Source organism: Trichosurus vulpecula, chromosome 2 (genome assembly GCF_011100635.1).
Source record: "Trichosurus vulpecula isolate mTriVul1 chromosome 2, mTriVul1.pri, whole genome shotgun sequence".
NCBI classification, from domain to species: domain Eukaryota; kingdom Metazoa; phylum Chordata; class Mammalia; order Diprotodontia; family Phalangeridae; genus Trichosurus; species Trichosurus vulpecula.
In genome coordinates this window covers 36,346,982-36,359,961 of record NC_050574.1, presented here as the reverse complement: position 1 = coordinate 36,359,961, position 12,980 = coordinate 36,346,982, and the positions used below count along the sequence as shown (strand labels likewise).

The following is a 12,980-nucleotide window of genomic DNA, read 5'->3' as shown; positions in this document are numbered from 1 at the left end:
GGGGGAGCGGGCACAAGGAGGGGGCAAGGGAAACAGGACTTTAAAAACCATGGTTCACATCATGCAACGCCCACGGCGGGCACCGCGGGAAGGGGCAGGGGGCAGGCTGAAAAGGGGCAAGCATGGTGCCTGCCTACCCAGAGCATGAGGTGGGAAATAGTACCTGCTGCTGGGGTGGGCCCCCAGGATGGGTCTAGGCCACCAGCTTCCCCACAGAATTAGGGGAAGGGGCCGAGCAAGAAGTCGGCAGAGGCCCAGTGAGAAACTCTGGGAGGGGGGTGGTGCCCACCGTCCAGGCCCACCAAGTTGTATAGGTCTCTCTCTCTATATATTACTTTGTCTTTTTTTTTTAACTTTTTGTCTTTTTCTCTAGAAAAAGGCTCCATCCATGCCCCTACCACTCCCTAGCCGGTGCCCGCCCCCTAGTGCCCGCCCAGAGGCAGGTTATGGCTTTGAGGAGAGCAGCTTCCCCAGTACCCACCACCCAGGAATGGAGGCAGGGCTAGCTTCCCCCACCTAGGGGGGAGGGAGGCTGGAGCTGGCACATACTCCCCTCTGTGGGGGAAGGGAACCTGGCTCTTTTGTGGGCCCCATCCCGGGGTCGGGAGTGGGGCTCAGAGTCAGGGAAAGGGGATGGGCAGGTAAGGGAAGGGCAAATGAGAGCCAGGCCTAGGTAAGGGTGATGTAGGCTGATGCCTTTTCCTTCAGATGCCGGAGACACAGGTGACAGCTCCAGCTTCCTGTGGGGAGGTTAAGATGGGTTTGGTCAGATAAAGAGGAAAGGACCCTGGCATCCAGATATCCTCTACCAACTCCTCTCCCCAGACACTCTGCTGCCATGGGCCCTGGATCATGCCCACCAGGGACCCTCTTTCCACCCCACCCTGTGATCTGTTCCTTAGCTCACCTTCTGGGGGCTCAGCCATGGGGGGGCTCAGGCAGTACATGTGGTAACCACGGTCACAGTCATCACAGAATAGCAGCTGGTCCTGGAGGGTAAGACCCATGCGACTGGCACCAGGAGGCATGGGCACCCGGGAGGGGGGGCGCCGGAGGCCCTGGGGGGCGGGGGGAGGGGGAGGGAGGCTCAGGCGGGGCGGAAAGAGCCCAGGGCTCCGGTCCTCCTGACTCACTGTGGGACCTCAGACAAGCCCTACCCAGCCCCTCTCCAGGCCTGTTTCCCCCTCTGTTCAGGGACCAGGTGATCTAAGGGGCATGTGGTTGGTTCCATCCCGCCAGGGAGTGGGCTGGGATGCAGAAAGCACCATGGCATGGGGTGGGGGTGGGTCTGAGGGCACCGGAGAGCCTGGTGCTGCTGGGCAAGGTGGGCACTCACATCATTCTCTGAAGTGCCACATAAGCTGCAAGATTTGCATTCGATGCACTGCCAGCGGTATGTCCTTACAGCTGCAGTCATGTTCACCGTGAATTGTAAACAGGATGGGTGACCTGGAGGGGGTGGAGTCCAAAGTAGGCTCAGCATCCCAGACTTAGAAAGTCCCAAGCCCTTGGAGCTGGGAAGCATTGACAAGGTTGTGGTTGAACCCAACCTCCTTCCCACATAGGAACTCCCTCCCCCTACAACTGCCTCCACCGGAGTCGTCTGTACTTGGGTACCTCCAGTGATGGGGAGCTCACTTCCTTTCCCTGAGGCTTTCTCATTATCAGAGGTTTTCTTTATGTTAAGCCAAATCAGCCTGCAGTGCTCCTAGTTCTGGCATCTGTGGTCACACAGAACATTTCTGTTCCTTCTTAGGAGAAAGTACAGTACAGTCAGAGGTCCCAGGTTCAAATTCCTACCTCTGATACTAGATCCCTGCATTGGTTTCTTTATCTGTGGAATATAAGGGATAAACCAGAAGGTCCCTGAGTTCCCATCGGGCACGATCTCTAATCCTCCGAGTTAATTAAAGGACCTGAGTTGAGTCACTTCGTAGCTGTGTGATGACCTCCCCCACCCAGGCCTCGGCTTCCTCATCTGTAAAATTATAGGGTCAACCTAGATGTCCTCTGAGTGCCCACATTCCATGCTAGAATTCCATGATTCCCCACGACAATTCTTCCTCCATATGTTTGAGGATGGGGGTTACAGATTAGATTCATTCCTCTCTTCCTTGTCCTGCTAAATCTCCTCTCGAGGCATTGTGCTAGAGTCATACCTCCTTGTGCTCAAAGTCACAAGACCTGGGTTCGAATCCTGACTCTGCCATTTACCCCAACGTCACTCTTTTGGGCAAGTGACTTCTGTTTCCTCATTTGTAGGATGAGAGGGTCAGCCTCTAAAAAATTCCTTCCATTTCTAAAATTATATAATTCTCTGGCTTTATCTGTAGGAATAGCAAACACACAGAACAGAGATTGAGAGCTAGGAGGGTCCCTAGATGCCATCTAGAGGCAACTAGGTGTTGCAGGGGACAGAATACTGGGCCTGGCATCGGGAAGACTTGAGTTCAAATCCAGCCTCAGAAACTTACTGGCTATGTGACTCTCAAAGTCACTTAAATCTCTGCCTCAGTTTCCCCACCTGTAACGGAGGAATCATAATAGCACCTACTTCCCAGGGTTGTTGTGAGGATCAAATGAGAGAATATTTGTAAGGTGTTTAGCACAGTGCCTGGCACACAGTAGGGACTACGTAAATCTTTATTCCCTTCCACCTTCCCCCATCTCATCCAAGTGCTTCCTTCTATGGATGGGGGAAGTTGAGACCCGATGTCACAGAAGGGAGTAAGCAGCAGAAATAGGATTTGAACCCAGGTCCTCTGAAGTGGGTGCTCTTTCCAGGGTACCACAAGGCCTCCCCAGAAGTAATCAGGTGTCCCGTTGCCCAGTGTTTCTCCCCATCGGTTTTGGCAGACCCTTTGAGCGGCCAGTGAGTTAGCATGTGGGGTGAGAAGTGTTGGAGAGGGGAAAAGATAAGACCTTTACTCTGGCAGCACTCCCAGGAGGAGGGCGTGGGTGTCCATGCAGTTTTCTAGGATGGAGCGATCTCTAACACTCCCCCTCAGCCCAGCCCCCATGCCCACCATGCTGCTGAGGAAGAGAGAAACTCCAACTCAGAGCAGGATATGATGTCTACGTGGGCACGTGTAAATGTCTTCTTCCCCTGAGAGAATGGAAGCTCCGTCAGGGAAGGGACTGTTTCAGTTTTGGCTTGCACAATGTCTGGCACATAGCAAATGTTTATTAAATGCTTCACAACTGATCATGCCCTGGAAAGACCATTTGATTTTGAGTCAGTGGGTGAGTCCCAGCCCTGGCTGCTGCGTACTAGCTGAGTGACCCTGGTTAAGTCCCTTCCTTTCGGTGGGCTTCAGTCTCCTCTGTAAGATGAGGAGGCTGGACCAGAGAACTTCTGAGGTCCCCTTCTCTTTTAGACCCTATGATCTTGTGGATATTTCTGACCCAAGATGCTTCAAGGAACCACAACTCTCTTCTCTAGGCAACTCAGGCCCCCAGCAACAGTGCATGCCTTCTGGGCATCCTGTGTGCCCTGGACTTCCCCTGACCCCTGCCTGGATCCTCTATGGTGGGAGTTACCCGATCGGCCACAGTCAGCACAGGAAATGAGGTCCTCAGGACACCCCGTCTTTTTGGAACCGCCCAGACAGAAGTCACAGTAGCCATTGGGGATGACTGTGCCATCTGGAGCCTTCTTAGCTGTAAAACAATAAGGAGGCTTAGGAGGTCCAGCCTCCAGGAACAAGGGTGCCAGCAGTACCCAGCTAGGTGCCCCCCAACCTTCACCCTGCCTCTCTCACCTGCTGCTCTCTCCTAGTCACAGTCTGTCCTCTGTCTCTCCCTCTGCTCCATCTCCAGGTGCCTGCCTTTCTCCAGCTCTGTCTTTTTCTCTGATTTACTGTCTCTGTCTCTGTGTCTCAATGTCTGTCTCTGTGTCTCTGTTTCTTTATCCCTGTCCCTGTGTCTGCTTCTCTGTGTCTGTCTCTCTCTCTGTCACCCTGTGTCTGTCTCTGTTTCTGTGTCCCTCAGTCTCTGTCTCTGTTTCTGTCTATCTCTGTCTCTCTCTGACTCTGTTGTCTCTCCAGCCAAGGAAGAGGGTGATTTGTAGTGGGGCAGATTCAGGTGGGTTACCTGTGTGCTTTCTTTGGGCTTCAGGAATCCAAGCCAGTTCTTTGTAAAACTCTGGGGAGGCAGAGAGATGGCTTGGCACCACAGACTGGCACCCTCAATGCCCCCCTCCCCTGGGATGGAGTACTTGGATGGGGCGGCCATTTTTTAGGCAGGAAGAGTTCAAAAGCAGGGCAATGATGGGGCCACCCACAGATATACACAGAGCCAGGCACAGAAAGACACACAAAGACAGAGGGACAGAGAAGGGGGAGCCCCAGCAATCTAAGCAGAGAGGGGCCCAGTGGAAGGACTAGGGGACCCCCAGACCCCATCCCTTTGCTCTGTGCCCCCTTCCTGGGCATCCCAAGTTATCTGCAGGGAGGGGAAGGGATAGGAGGGGGCTGGAATTCTGGCTGCCCACTCGGCTCAGCAGGCTTAAAGCCCAAGGCTTCCCCAAGTGCCCCCAGGCCCAAGAGGAGGGAGGGAAGGAGGCTGAAGTGGAGTGTGTGTGGGGAAATCATCCATCACCCCCCATTGTCATCTCCCCACCCCCTCCCTGATCTCTAATTGAAGCAATAAATCAGACCCAGAAATCTTACGCCCGGGCCAGGGAGAGGGCTGGTTGCCATGGAAACCCCAACGATGGTGAAGGCGACCACGACGATGTGCCAGGCTCCCAAAGTTGGGGAGGGATGCACCGAGGCACCTGGCCCAGCCCAGCCCAGCCCCCTAGGCTTCTCCTGATGCCCCCCAGGCCCTGACCCCCTGGCTCACGCTTGTGGTTGTTTTTCCGGTGGAAGGGCAGGGCGTGCCGTTCTGCGTTCTCCTCGCCCTCCTCTTCTGCCAGGTGGGTGTGGGTGTAGTGGTAGCTCAGACCTGGGCGGTTCTTATAACGTTTCCCGCAGACTGGGGGGTGGGGGATGGGGAAGGGAGGGGGCTGATCAGACCTGTCCCCACCACCCCTCTCCTGCCTGCTCCAGACTCATTCGCTCCCCCACCAGCCACTGTACTCCAGCCCTAGACCCTCTGGGGGACTTGATCTAGCTTGGCTCCAAAGTTAAAGGGACATATCACAAGAGGCACATCAGACCTGTCCTCCCTGCCACTCTCCTGCTTCCTCTGGCCTCAAACCTTCCCACTTCCAGCAGGGTACTCCCACGCCCCCACAGAGAACAAGAAGGAGGCTTCTGTGGGAACTTTTGACCCATCCCCCCAGCGAAACAAAGGGACCTGCTTTTGGTGGGCCATCAGACCTGCCCCATCTCCCCTCCCCCTGGGCTCGTCCCTGTCCCCTGCCATTAGCCCTCAACCCAAGATGGGGGTGGCTCTGGGGGCCCCTCTCCTCCCCACACCTCAAAGGGACTCACTATCGCAGACATACGGCTTGTCCCTGTCCTCCAGGGAGGTTGTGTCTTGGCGTTTCCGAAGCCCCCCAATGCCGTATGCCTGGAAGAAAAACAAGGAAACTTGGGGGGACTGTGGAAGAGGGAGATAGGAAGAGACCTGGATTGGGAAAACCCTGAGAGGAAAAGAGCAGGTCAAAGAAGAAAGAAAAGAAATCCATATGGCCAAGAGTATTGAGGGGGATGCAGAACACAAACTTGGGAGTGCCAAGGAGTTAGACGGGGTGGGGGGACCCAGAAGAGGCCCTAGGAAGCCAAAGCTTTGAGAAGATAATAGGGAGGAAGTGGGGTGAAGGCAACCGTGGAAGCATTGAAGGGCAGCTCTGGACTTGGAATCGAAGGCCTGGTCTTGAGTGTGAGCCTCTCTGTCACTTAATGACTGTGTGACTATGGGCAAGTCATTTAAACTCTCTTGGCCTCTGTTTCCTGAACAGTCAAATGTTGGATTTGGACTAGATGGTGTCTGAGGGCCTCTCCAGCTCTAACATCCTATGGGCTCTAACATCCTAGGGGGAGATGCAGATCTGAGGCTCAGGGCAACAAGAGCCATGGAAAATGGGACGAGGGTAAAAAGAGGAGCCATCTGGAGAGATACGTTCGCCAGGCAGAGAATTTGACTATTTGGTCGGCCCAGGAAAAGCACTGGAGAAGAATCAGGCCCCAGGAGAAGCTGGACCGGGGCCTCAGAGGGGGAGGGGTGGGGAGTGGGGTGTGGGGGGCCTCGACCCAGCTACCTTCCCCTTGGCCTTATTCTTGCGGCGAGGAATGTCGTCTTCCAGGTCTTCCACCTCAAGATCGTGGGGAAATTCTAACATCTGTTGCTTCTGGGCAGGAGAAAACACAAGTTTTCAGGGAAGGGATGCTTGAGATGGCTTTGGGATAGGGCAGCAGCATCGGGGATGGAGGAAGAAAGACCTCCAGCTATGCCCAGCCCAAGGGGAAGCCTGAGCAGGGGCAGACCCAGCTGGGTCCCCAAGGAGGGGTAAGGGCAGAAAAAGTACTGTGATAGGGGAGGGAAGGGGGAGGGAACCTTCCACACCAAAAAAAACAAAACCAACTCAGGGTGAGAATATGGGGTAGAGAATACCCTGGAAGGCTGGAGGAATTAGGGAAAGGGGACCAATATGGTCCCAGAGTTCTTCAAGGGAAGAGAAGGGGGGAATCTCAGCTGAGCCCCAAAGGACAGGGAAGGCTGGGGAGGGCAGAGAGGAGAGGGATGTGATCTGAACAAAGACTCAGAGGCACACGAGGAACCTGGGTGAGGAGAGCCCCTAGGAGTGTGGAGGGAAGGGCCAGGCTGGGATGCTGATTCCTTCCAGATGTGTGGAGTCAAGGGAATTTCTGGAGCAGGAGATGGACAGGAGGTGACACTCCCAGGTGTCATCATAGGAGGATGATCAGGGTGACCTGTGTCATATTGCTAGAGGGGGAAATGTAGCTATTGCAAAACAGGTCTGGAGGAGGTATTTGCCTTTTGGGGGGCGGGGGGAGTCTCAAAGGGGGCAGGGCTGGAGGGGAGTCCCCACCCCCACCCCACCTGACAGTCCATGATGGTTTCTTCTTCCTTCAGTTCTATCTTCTTTTCTCCTGTCTCTGCACACAGTAGGGCCTCCAGGACTGGCCCTTCAGGGAGACCCCCCTCTTTCTTCAGGGGTGTTTCACAGTCTGGGGGAAGGGTGGGAAACAGGGAGGGTCAAAGAAAGGTTGTTTACCAAGGCCCCCTTTCTCTCTCTCCTCTCCTTTCTCTCCTCTCTACTCTCTCCCCTCTCTCTCTCTCTCTCTCCCTCTCTCTTCCTCTCCCTCTCTTTCCCTCCCTCTTTTTTTCTCTCCTCTCTCTTTGTCTCTCTCTCTCCTGCTCCTTTTCTTCCCCATCCTCCCTCTCTTTCTCTCTCCCCTCTCCTCCCTCCTTTTCCCCCCTCCCCCACACACATACACACACCTACCCCCACTCCCACCCCATGGAGTCTCTCTAGACAACATGGCCTGAGTCCTGACCTAAAACCCTGGGGCACCTTCTGAGATGCTACTGCAGAACATATTAAAACTGAAACTAAGACAGGCACTCAGATGCTCCCATAGGCCACCCTTGGGGACATATCCTCAGAGATGCACTGAGGCCCTCAATTCTGAGTTGTCATACACTCAGCTGCCATCAGCCATACAGAGACACCATCACAGGCATGGCTTTGCACAGAGTACACAGAATGCTTTCTGAGCGTGTAGATTTTACTCTGCCAGACACCACACAGACACATAATCACATACAAGCAGAGACACACAACCACACAGACACACAATCATACACACAACCACACACTCAATCACACACACAGATACACAATCACATACACAACCACATTTGCAAAATAGCTTCCATCTAGCTCTTAGAGGTGTTTTACATACATTATCTCATCGGAGCCTCAAAATAACCCTATGGGGTAAGGGCTATTCTTACCATTTTACAGCTAAAGAACCTGACTTGCTCCAGATCTCACCACAATTGTCTGAGGCAGGATTTGAATCCAGATCTTCCTGATTCCAACGATATTAAGTCACTCTGATTCTTAGTCACAGTCAGATAATATGTTATCACACAGATATATAACTAAGTCCAGAGGACCTGGGTTCAAACCCTACCTCTGTGTGACCTTGGACTAGATGGTCCGAAGTCTGCTTTGGTCTCATTCTATGCTGTCTCTGATATCTATGACAACTTGTGACCCACAGCGCCCCAGGTGCCTCTACCCCCAGACTCAATACCACCAACACAGGCCCTGGGGCCGCACACGCTCAGACATAGGCTCAGGTGCTCACGCTGGGCCACGCTCACACTGGGGGCAGGGGCTGGGCTGGGGGCCCCCCACGGACCGATCTTGTACTCGCAGGGCCGCAGCCTGGGATCCTCCAAGATATTGAGTCTCCGTTTCTTCCTCCAGCAGCGGGCCGGATAAGTGTAGATCTGTCCAGGGGCCAGACCTGGAGAGGAGAGGTGTTGGAGGTGGGGAGGCTGTTGAGGCATATGCCTCCTCCCCCCTCCTTCCCCCCTGCCCCCCCCCTCCACCGCCTCCAGTCCCGCCTCCTAGCCCCGCCCTCGCCCCGCCCCCTCCCAATCAGGCGCCTCTCCCTCCCTCACCAGGCCCGCGGTGCGTCTTCTCCATCCAGATGTAGCAGTTGTTTTGGGCCACCCCGGTCTGCGAGTCGAGGAAGGGCAGGCGCATGCTCCGCTCGGCGCACAGGCGCGCGTTGTAGCTGCGGCAATGCTCGATGGCCTCGCGGTAGAAATCCTCGCCCAAGCTGTGGGGAGGCAAAACACGCCAGGTCAGCGGAGCAGATGCCTCCGAGTCCGGGCCTGGGGACAGGATGGGGAGACCTGGAACCTGGGACGTCGGGCAGTCCCCGAACCTCTGGGAGCGCCCCGAGACGTCGGGGGACACCGGAACAGCTGGATCCGGTGCGAACGTTCGGGTGGACCCTGGAACCCAGCTGGATAGGGTTTCAGGAAGGCGCTGGGACATTATGGCCCAGTCACTGGAGGATCTGGGAGTCACTGACATGTAGGAAGCACCAAAATCTCCGGGTCGAGAATATCTGGAGAAACCTGGAACTTGGGGAGGGTGCTGGAAAGTAGTGGCGGGGGGGGGGGGGGGGGGGGGGGCAACTGAAAAGTAGGAGGTGCTAGAGAGTAGGCCTGGAGTATCTGGGAGGCGCTGAAAAGCAGGGGCTCGGGCCTGGAACATCTGTTTTGTGCTGCTGTGCGGGGACGGGGGAAGTGTCCTGGAACATCGTGGTAGCCCTGAAACTTTGGGGAGTTGCTGGCGTATTTGGATGGTTAAAAAGAGGAGGAGCTAAACTCTGGGATGCCGCCTGAGCGGACGTTCAGTGGGCGGAGAGACGGGTAGAGCCCTTCCCTCCCCTTCCCAGGCTCAGACTGCTTGACCCTCTCTCCCCCGCGTCTGAGCGCTAGGTGGTGCCCACGCCCGCAGGCATCCCCGGCAGCGCGAATGTCCCCGGGTGGGGATGAGAACCAGCACAGTCCCTGCCTCCCCTTTAACTCTCCTACAACGCCCCCCCACACACATCATACATGCATATATACACAACGTAGACTACCCCTACACTCTGTGGTGTTCTACCCGGAGGACACAAAACCAGACACAGTTACCGCCCTCCCCCCATCCTAGTCTCACTTCCCCCCTCCCCCAGGTATCTCGAAATGGAAGGAATTTTGTAGATCACCTAATCCGATCCCATTGTTCCACCTACTTGATCCCAAATACGGGTCAAGGGGTCACCAAATGATACACAGACAGCCAAAGAAACAATTCCTCCCTCTCCTTGGGAGCGGAGACGGGTAGCGGAGGAATTCGCATCCCCATTTGACAGATGAGGACGTCGAGGCTCTCCGAATGACAACCACACCAAAGGCCTTGTACACATTAGGTGGTCGATAGGCGTTTGTTGAATTGTTTTGGAACAGAGATCAACACAATGCCACTTGAAGATTCACAGAAGACCAAACCGCTGGTAACACAATCCACCAAGATGAATACACAAATCTCCGTTACACACACAGCCGCACGAGACAAGCACACAACAATTACAGGAGACACAATCACAATCCCCCCCTACACACACACACACACACCACACACTCACACATACACACACACATACACAATCCCACTCGAGACACACGCTCTGCAGCCCCCGCCCTGTGGGATGGGATGGGGCGGAGGTGCCGGGCTCACCACCGGACTGGGCTGGGGTTGACCGTGGCCATCTTGCACCTGGCCCGACCCTGGCCCCGGTCACCTCAGAGCTCCGGGGTCTGCAGCGCCCTGGCCCTGGCGGCCACTCCATTCATTCTCAGGGTGGGGGTGGGGGCGGGGACATCAACCAACGTGGGGGGGGGGGGAAGGGACTCCCCGGGGCATGCTGGGAAATGTAGTGCGGGGGCGGCGGGGAGGAAGGTGGAGGAGGGGGTCGGTGCTGTCACTAGAGGCCAAATCTAGGTCTGGCCCTGGGAAAGAGAGGCCCTGGCAGCTCCTGGGGGATGGGGACAGAGTGGTGTGAGGCCTGGGCCAGGTGAAAATCCGGAGACCGACTCCTATCTTGGCACTAACGTGGGCACTATGTGTAGTGGGTGCGTGTGTGAACCACATATACCTTTAGTGACACCCAGGGTCCCGCTACCACACACAATCCACAATTACACAACACGCAGCCAAACACACAATACAGAAACATACAACACAATTATACTGATACAACACTACACCACACATTGACACACAAATAACACTGACAACAGACATACATACACATTGGGACACAGAGACAACTGGGACCCCCCGTGTACACACACACACACACACACACACGCACGCACGCACGGAAAGGCCTCCGATTCACATACACAGACCCCTACACACAATCGCAGACTCACACAGGAGCTTACAAGCAGCCGGAGCGCGCACAGACCCGCAGAGCGCGCACACTGGCCACACGTGCTGGCGCGTGCACGGTCGCCCCCCCCCCCACTTCCCCCCTTCGGTCTCCCGGCCCCTAGCTTCCAGATCTCCCAGAGACAGAGATAGAAAAGACTGGGATCAGAGACTTCCAGGAAGCCCAGCAACCCCCAACCCTCCTGCTGCTTGCCCTCAGTCTCACGCGGCCTCGCTCTGACCCTCGCTTCCCTTCAACCCCAAGGTCAAGGCCAAGCTCACGGAGTGGGCCAGGGAGGGGGGCTGTCCCGGGGCCCCTTTGTGCGCCTCCGCGTCCCCGAGAACCCACGGGCACGCGCCACTCCCCAGCCTCCTCCCCCTCTGCCGGGCACGCGCCTGTCACTCCTGGGGGAGGAGCCTGTGGAGCAAGGGAAGGGGGCGCCCCCGCCCCGTTATACTGGAGGGTCCACAGTGGGGGGGAACCCAGGCGGTTCCGGCTCCCACTTCCCTTCCGAAGCCTTGGAGGCTGGCAGGGTAACGAGTCCCAGAACCAGTGCCTAGGGTTGGCGGGGATGGTGAAGCCCCCCCCCCCCCACCCCAGCAGATCCACTTCCCTTCCCGCCCCCAGCCCGGACTCGGGGATCTGCAAATTCCTGCACTGAGGGTGGCGACAATAGAGACGGCTTGGAAGGTGGAGGGGGGACAGGTTCGACTGCCAACCGTGCCCATCCCCCCGCCCCCTCCCTATAATCCCCCGTTCCTATCAATCCCAAGGCTTGGGGGAAGGGGAGAAGGCGGAGGGCGCCCAGGTGTCAGTGGCACCCATCAATCTCCGGGAAGGGAAATGGGGCAGACACAAGGCTCCAGGTCTCCTGTCTCCGCTCTGCCCGCCGTGCCCAGCCCGGTGCCCGGTGGGAGGAGGGAGGGAGGGAGGATGGGATGGAAGGGGGAGACTCACGACTTGAGGGGGTTCTGGATGGCGGTGGCCATGGCCCGCTCCCCGCCCCCGGCGCCGCAGCCACTCGGCCCTCGGGACCCGGCTCCGGCCCCCCGGGGCCCCGCGCTCCGCTGGCCGTGCCCGACCCCCGCCGCCGCTGCTGCTGCCGCCGCCGCCGCCGCCTCCTCCTCCTCCTGCTCCTGCTCCGCCGCCCAGCGCGCTACAATTTCATTCATTCTTCGGCTGCGGTGAGGGGAGGGGCGGGGCCGGGGGGCGGGGCCGCGGCCAAGGAGGGGGGGGAGGGGATCAGGGACTGAAGGGGGGGCGCGGGGGAGGGGGAAAGGGGTGGGCTGGGTCTGCCAATCCCCGCACCTCCCGGGGGACATTGGGAGATGGAGTCCTCTCAAGCACCCGGGTGGGGAGGGGGCCAACCTGGGAGAACTCCAAATCCCGGCTGCCCTGCGGGTTGCCCACTCCCCCAGGGCGCCGATTGGGCAGCCGAGGTACCGGGCGGGGAGTGCCGAAGGAGGCCGGAGCATCCTTTCCCTGGAGCTCTCCGACAGACACAACGTCCCCCTTCCTGCCAAGTAAGGCTATGTGGGGTAGAGAGAATGTATGGGGAGCCTGTGCCCCCAAAACCCACCCCCAGGAGACCCAGCTCTACAGGCATCCCCGCTCTGAGTATATCTCCCACACCCTGTCCCCCAGGACCTCCTGTCTAAGACTTCTCCCAGTAGGCCAGCGGCCCGTGTCCAGTGCAGAGAATAGTGAGTGGCTTATCTGAGATTCAGCCCAGTGGAGTGGAAGGGAGTGAAGAGCGCTGAATTCGAAGGCAGAAGCCCTGGAATTTCAACTTGGTTATATACTCCCCGTGTGATCCTGGACACATTCCTCCTCCCTCCCACCCCCCATCGGTTCCCTTATCTGTAAAATGAAACAGGTTTGAATATCTAGATAATTCCACCCCTGCTTGGAGAGATGAGAAACCTCTCCTTCCCCCAGTCCCTGCTCCCTTAGGGAGCACTCCAGAACCCAAAACTAAATGGTGGGGCTCACACTAATGGGAGGGAGAAGGTCCCTATGGTGAGAGTGGAAGCATGCCCCTGGGTCTCCCTCGAAGCTGGA

The 12,980-nt window shown here is 57.0% G+C and overlaps 1 protein-coding gene across 4 annotated transcripts; it reads right to left on the bottom strand.

The window, feature by feature from the left end:
• Positions 1 to 669: 669 nt before the first annotated feature.
• DPF1 (double PHD fingers 1) lies at positions 670 to 11,908 on the bottom strand. Of its 4 annotated transcripts, none has more exons than XM_036746023.1 (12): positions 11,877 to 11,908; positions 8,608 to 8,768; positions 8,343 to 8,450; positions 7,012 to 7,139; positions 6,209 to 6,298; positions 5,439 to 5,517; positions 4,846 to 4,977; positions 4,093 to 4,143; positions 3,541 to 3,660; positions 1,337 to 1,449; positions 908 to 989; positions 670 to 740 (listed from the first exon to the last, which is right to left on the bottom strand). In XM_036746023.1, exons 1-12 carry the CDS (start codon positions 11,906 to 11,908, stop codon positions 670 to 672), a joined length of 1,167 nt encoding a protein of 388 aa, XP_036601918.1. The 4 variants fall into 4 exon arrangements, with proteins under 4 accessions (XP_036601918.1, XP_036601919.1, XP_036601917.1 ...); XM_036746024.1 differs by lacking the exon at positions 11,877 to 11,908 and adding an exon at positions 10,226 to 10,254; XM_036746022.1 differs by lacking the exon at positions 11,877 to 11,908 and adding an exon at positions 10,226 to 10,254 and having other exon boundaries at positions 908 to 1,020; positions 1,338 to 1,449.
• Positions 11,909 to 12,980: the final 1,072 nt, after the last annotated feature.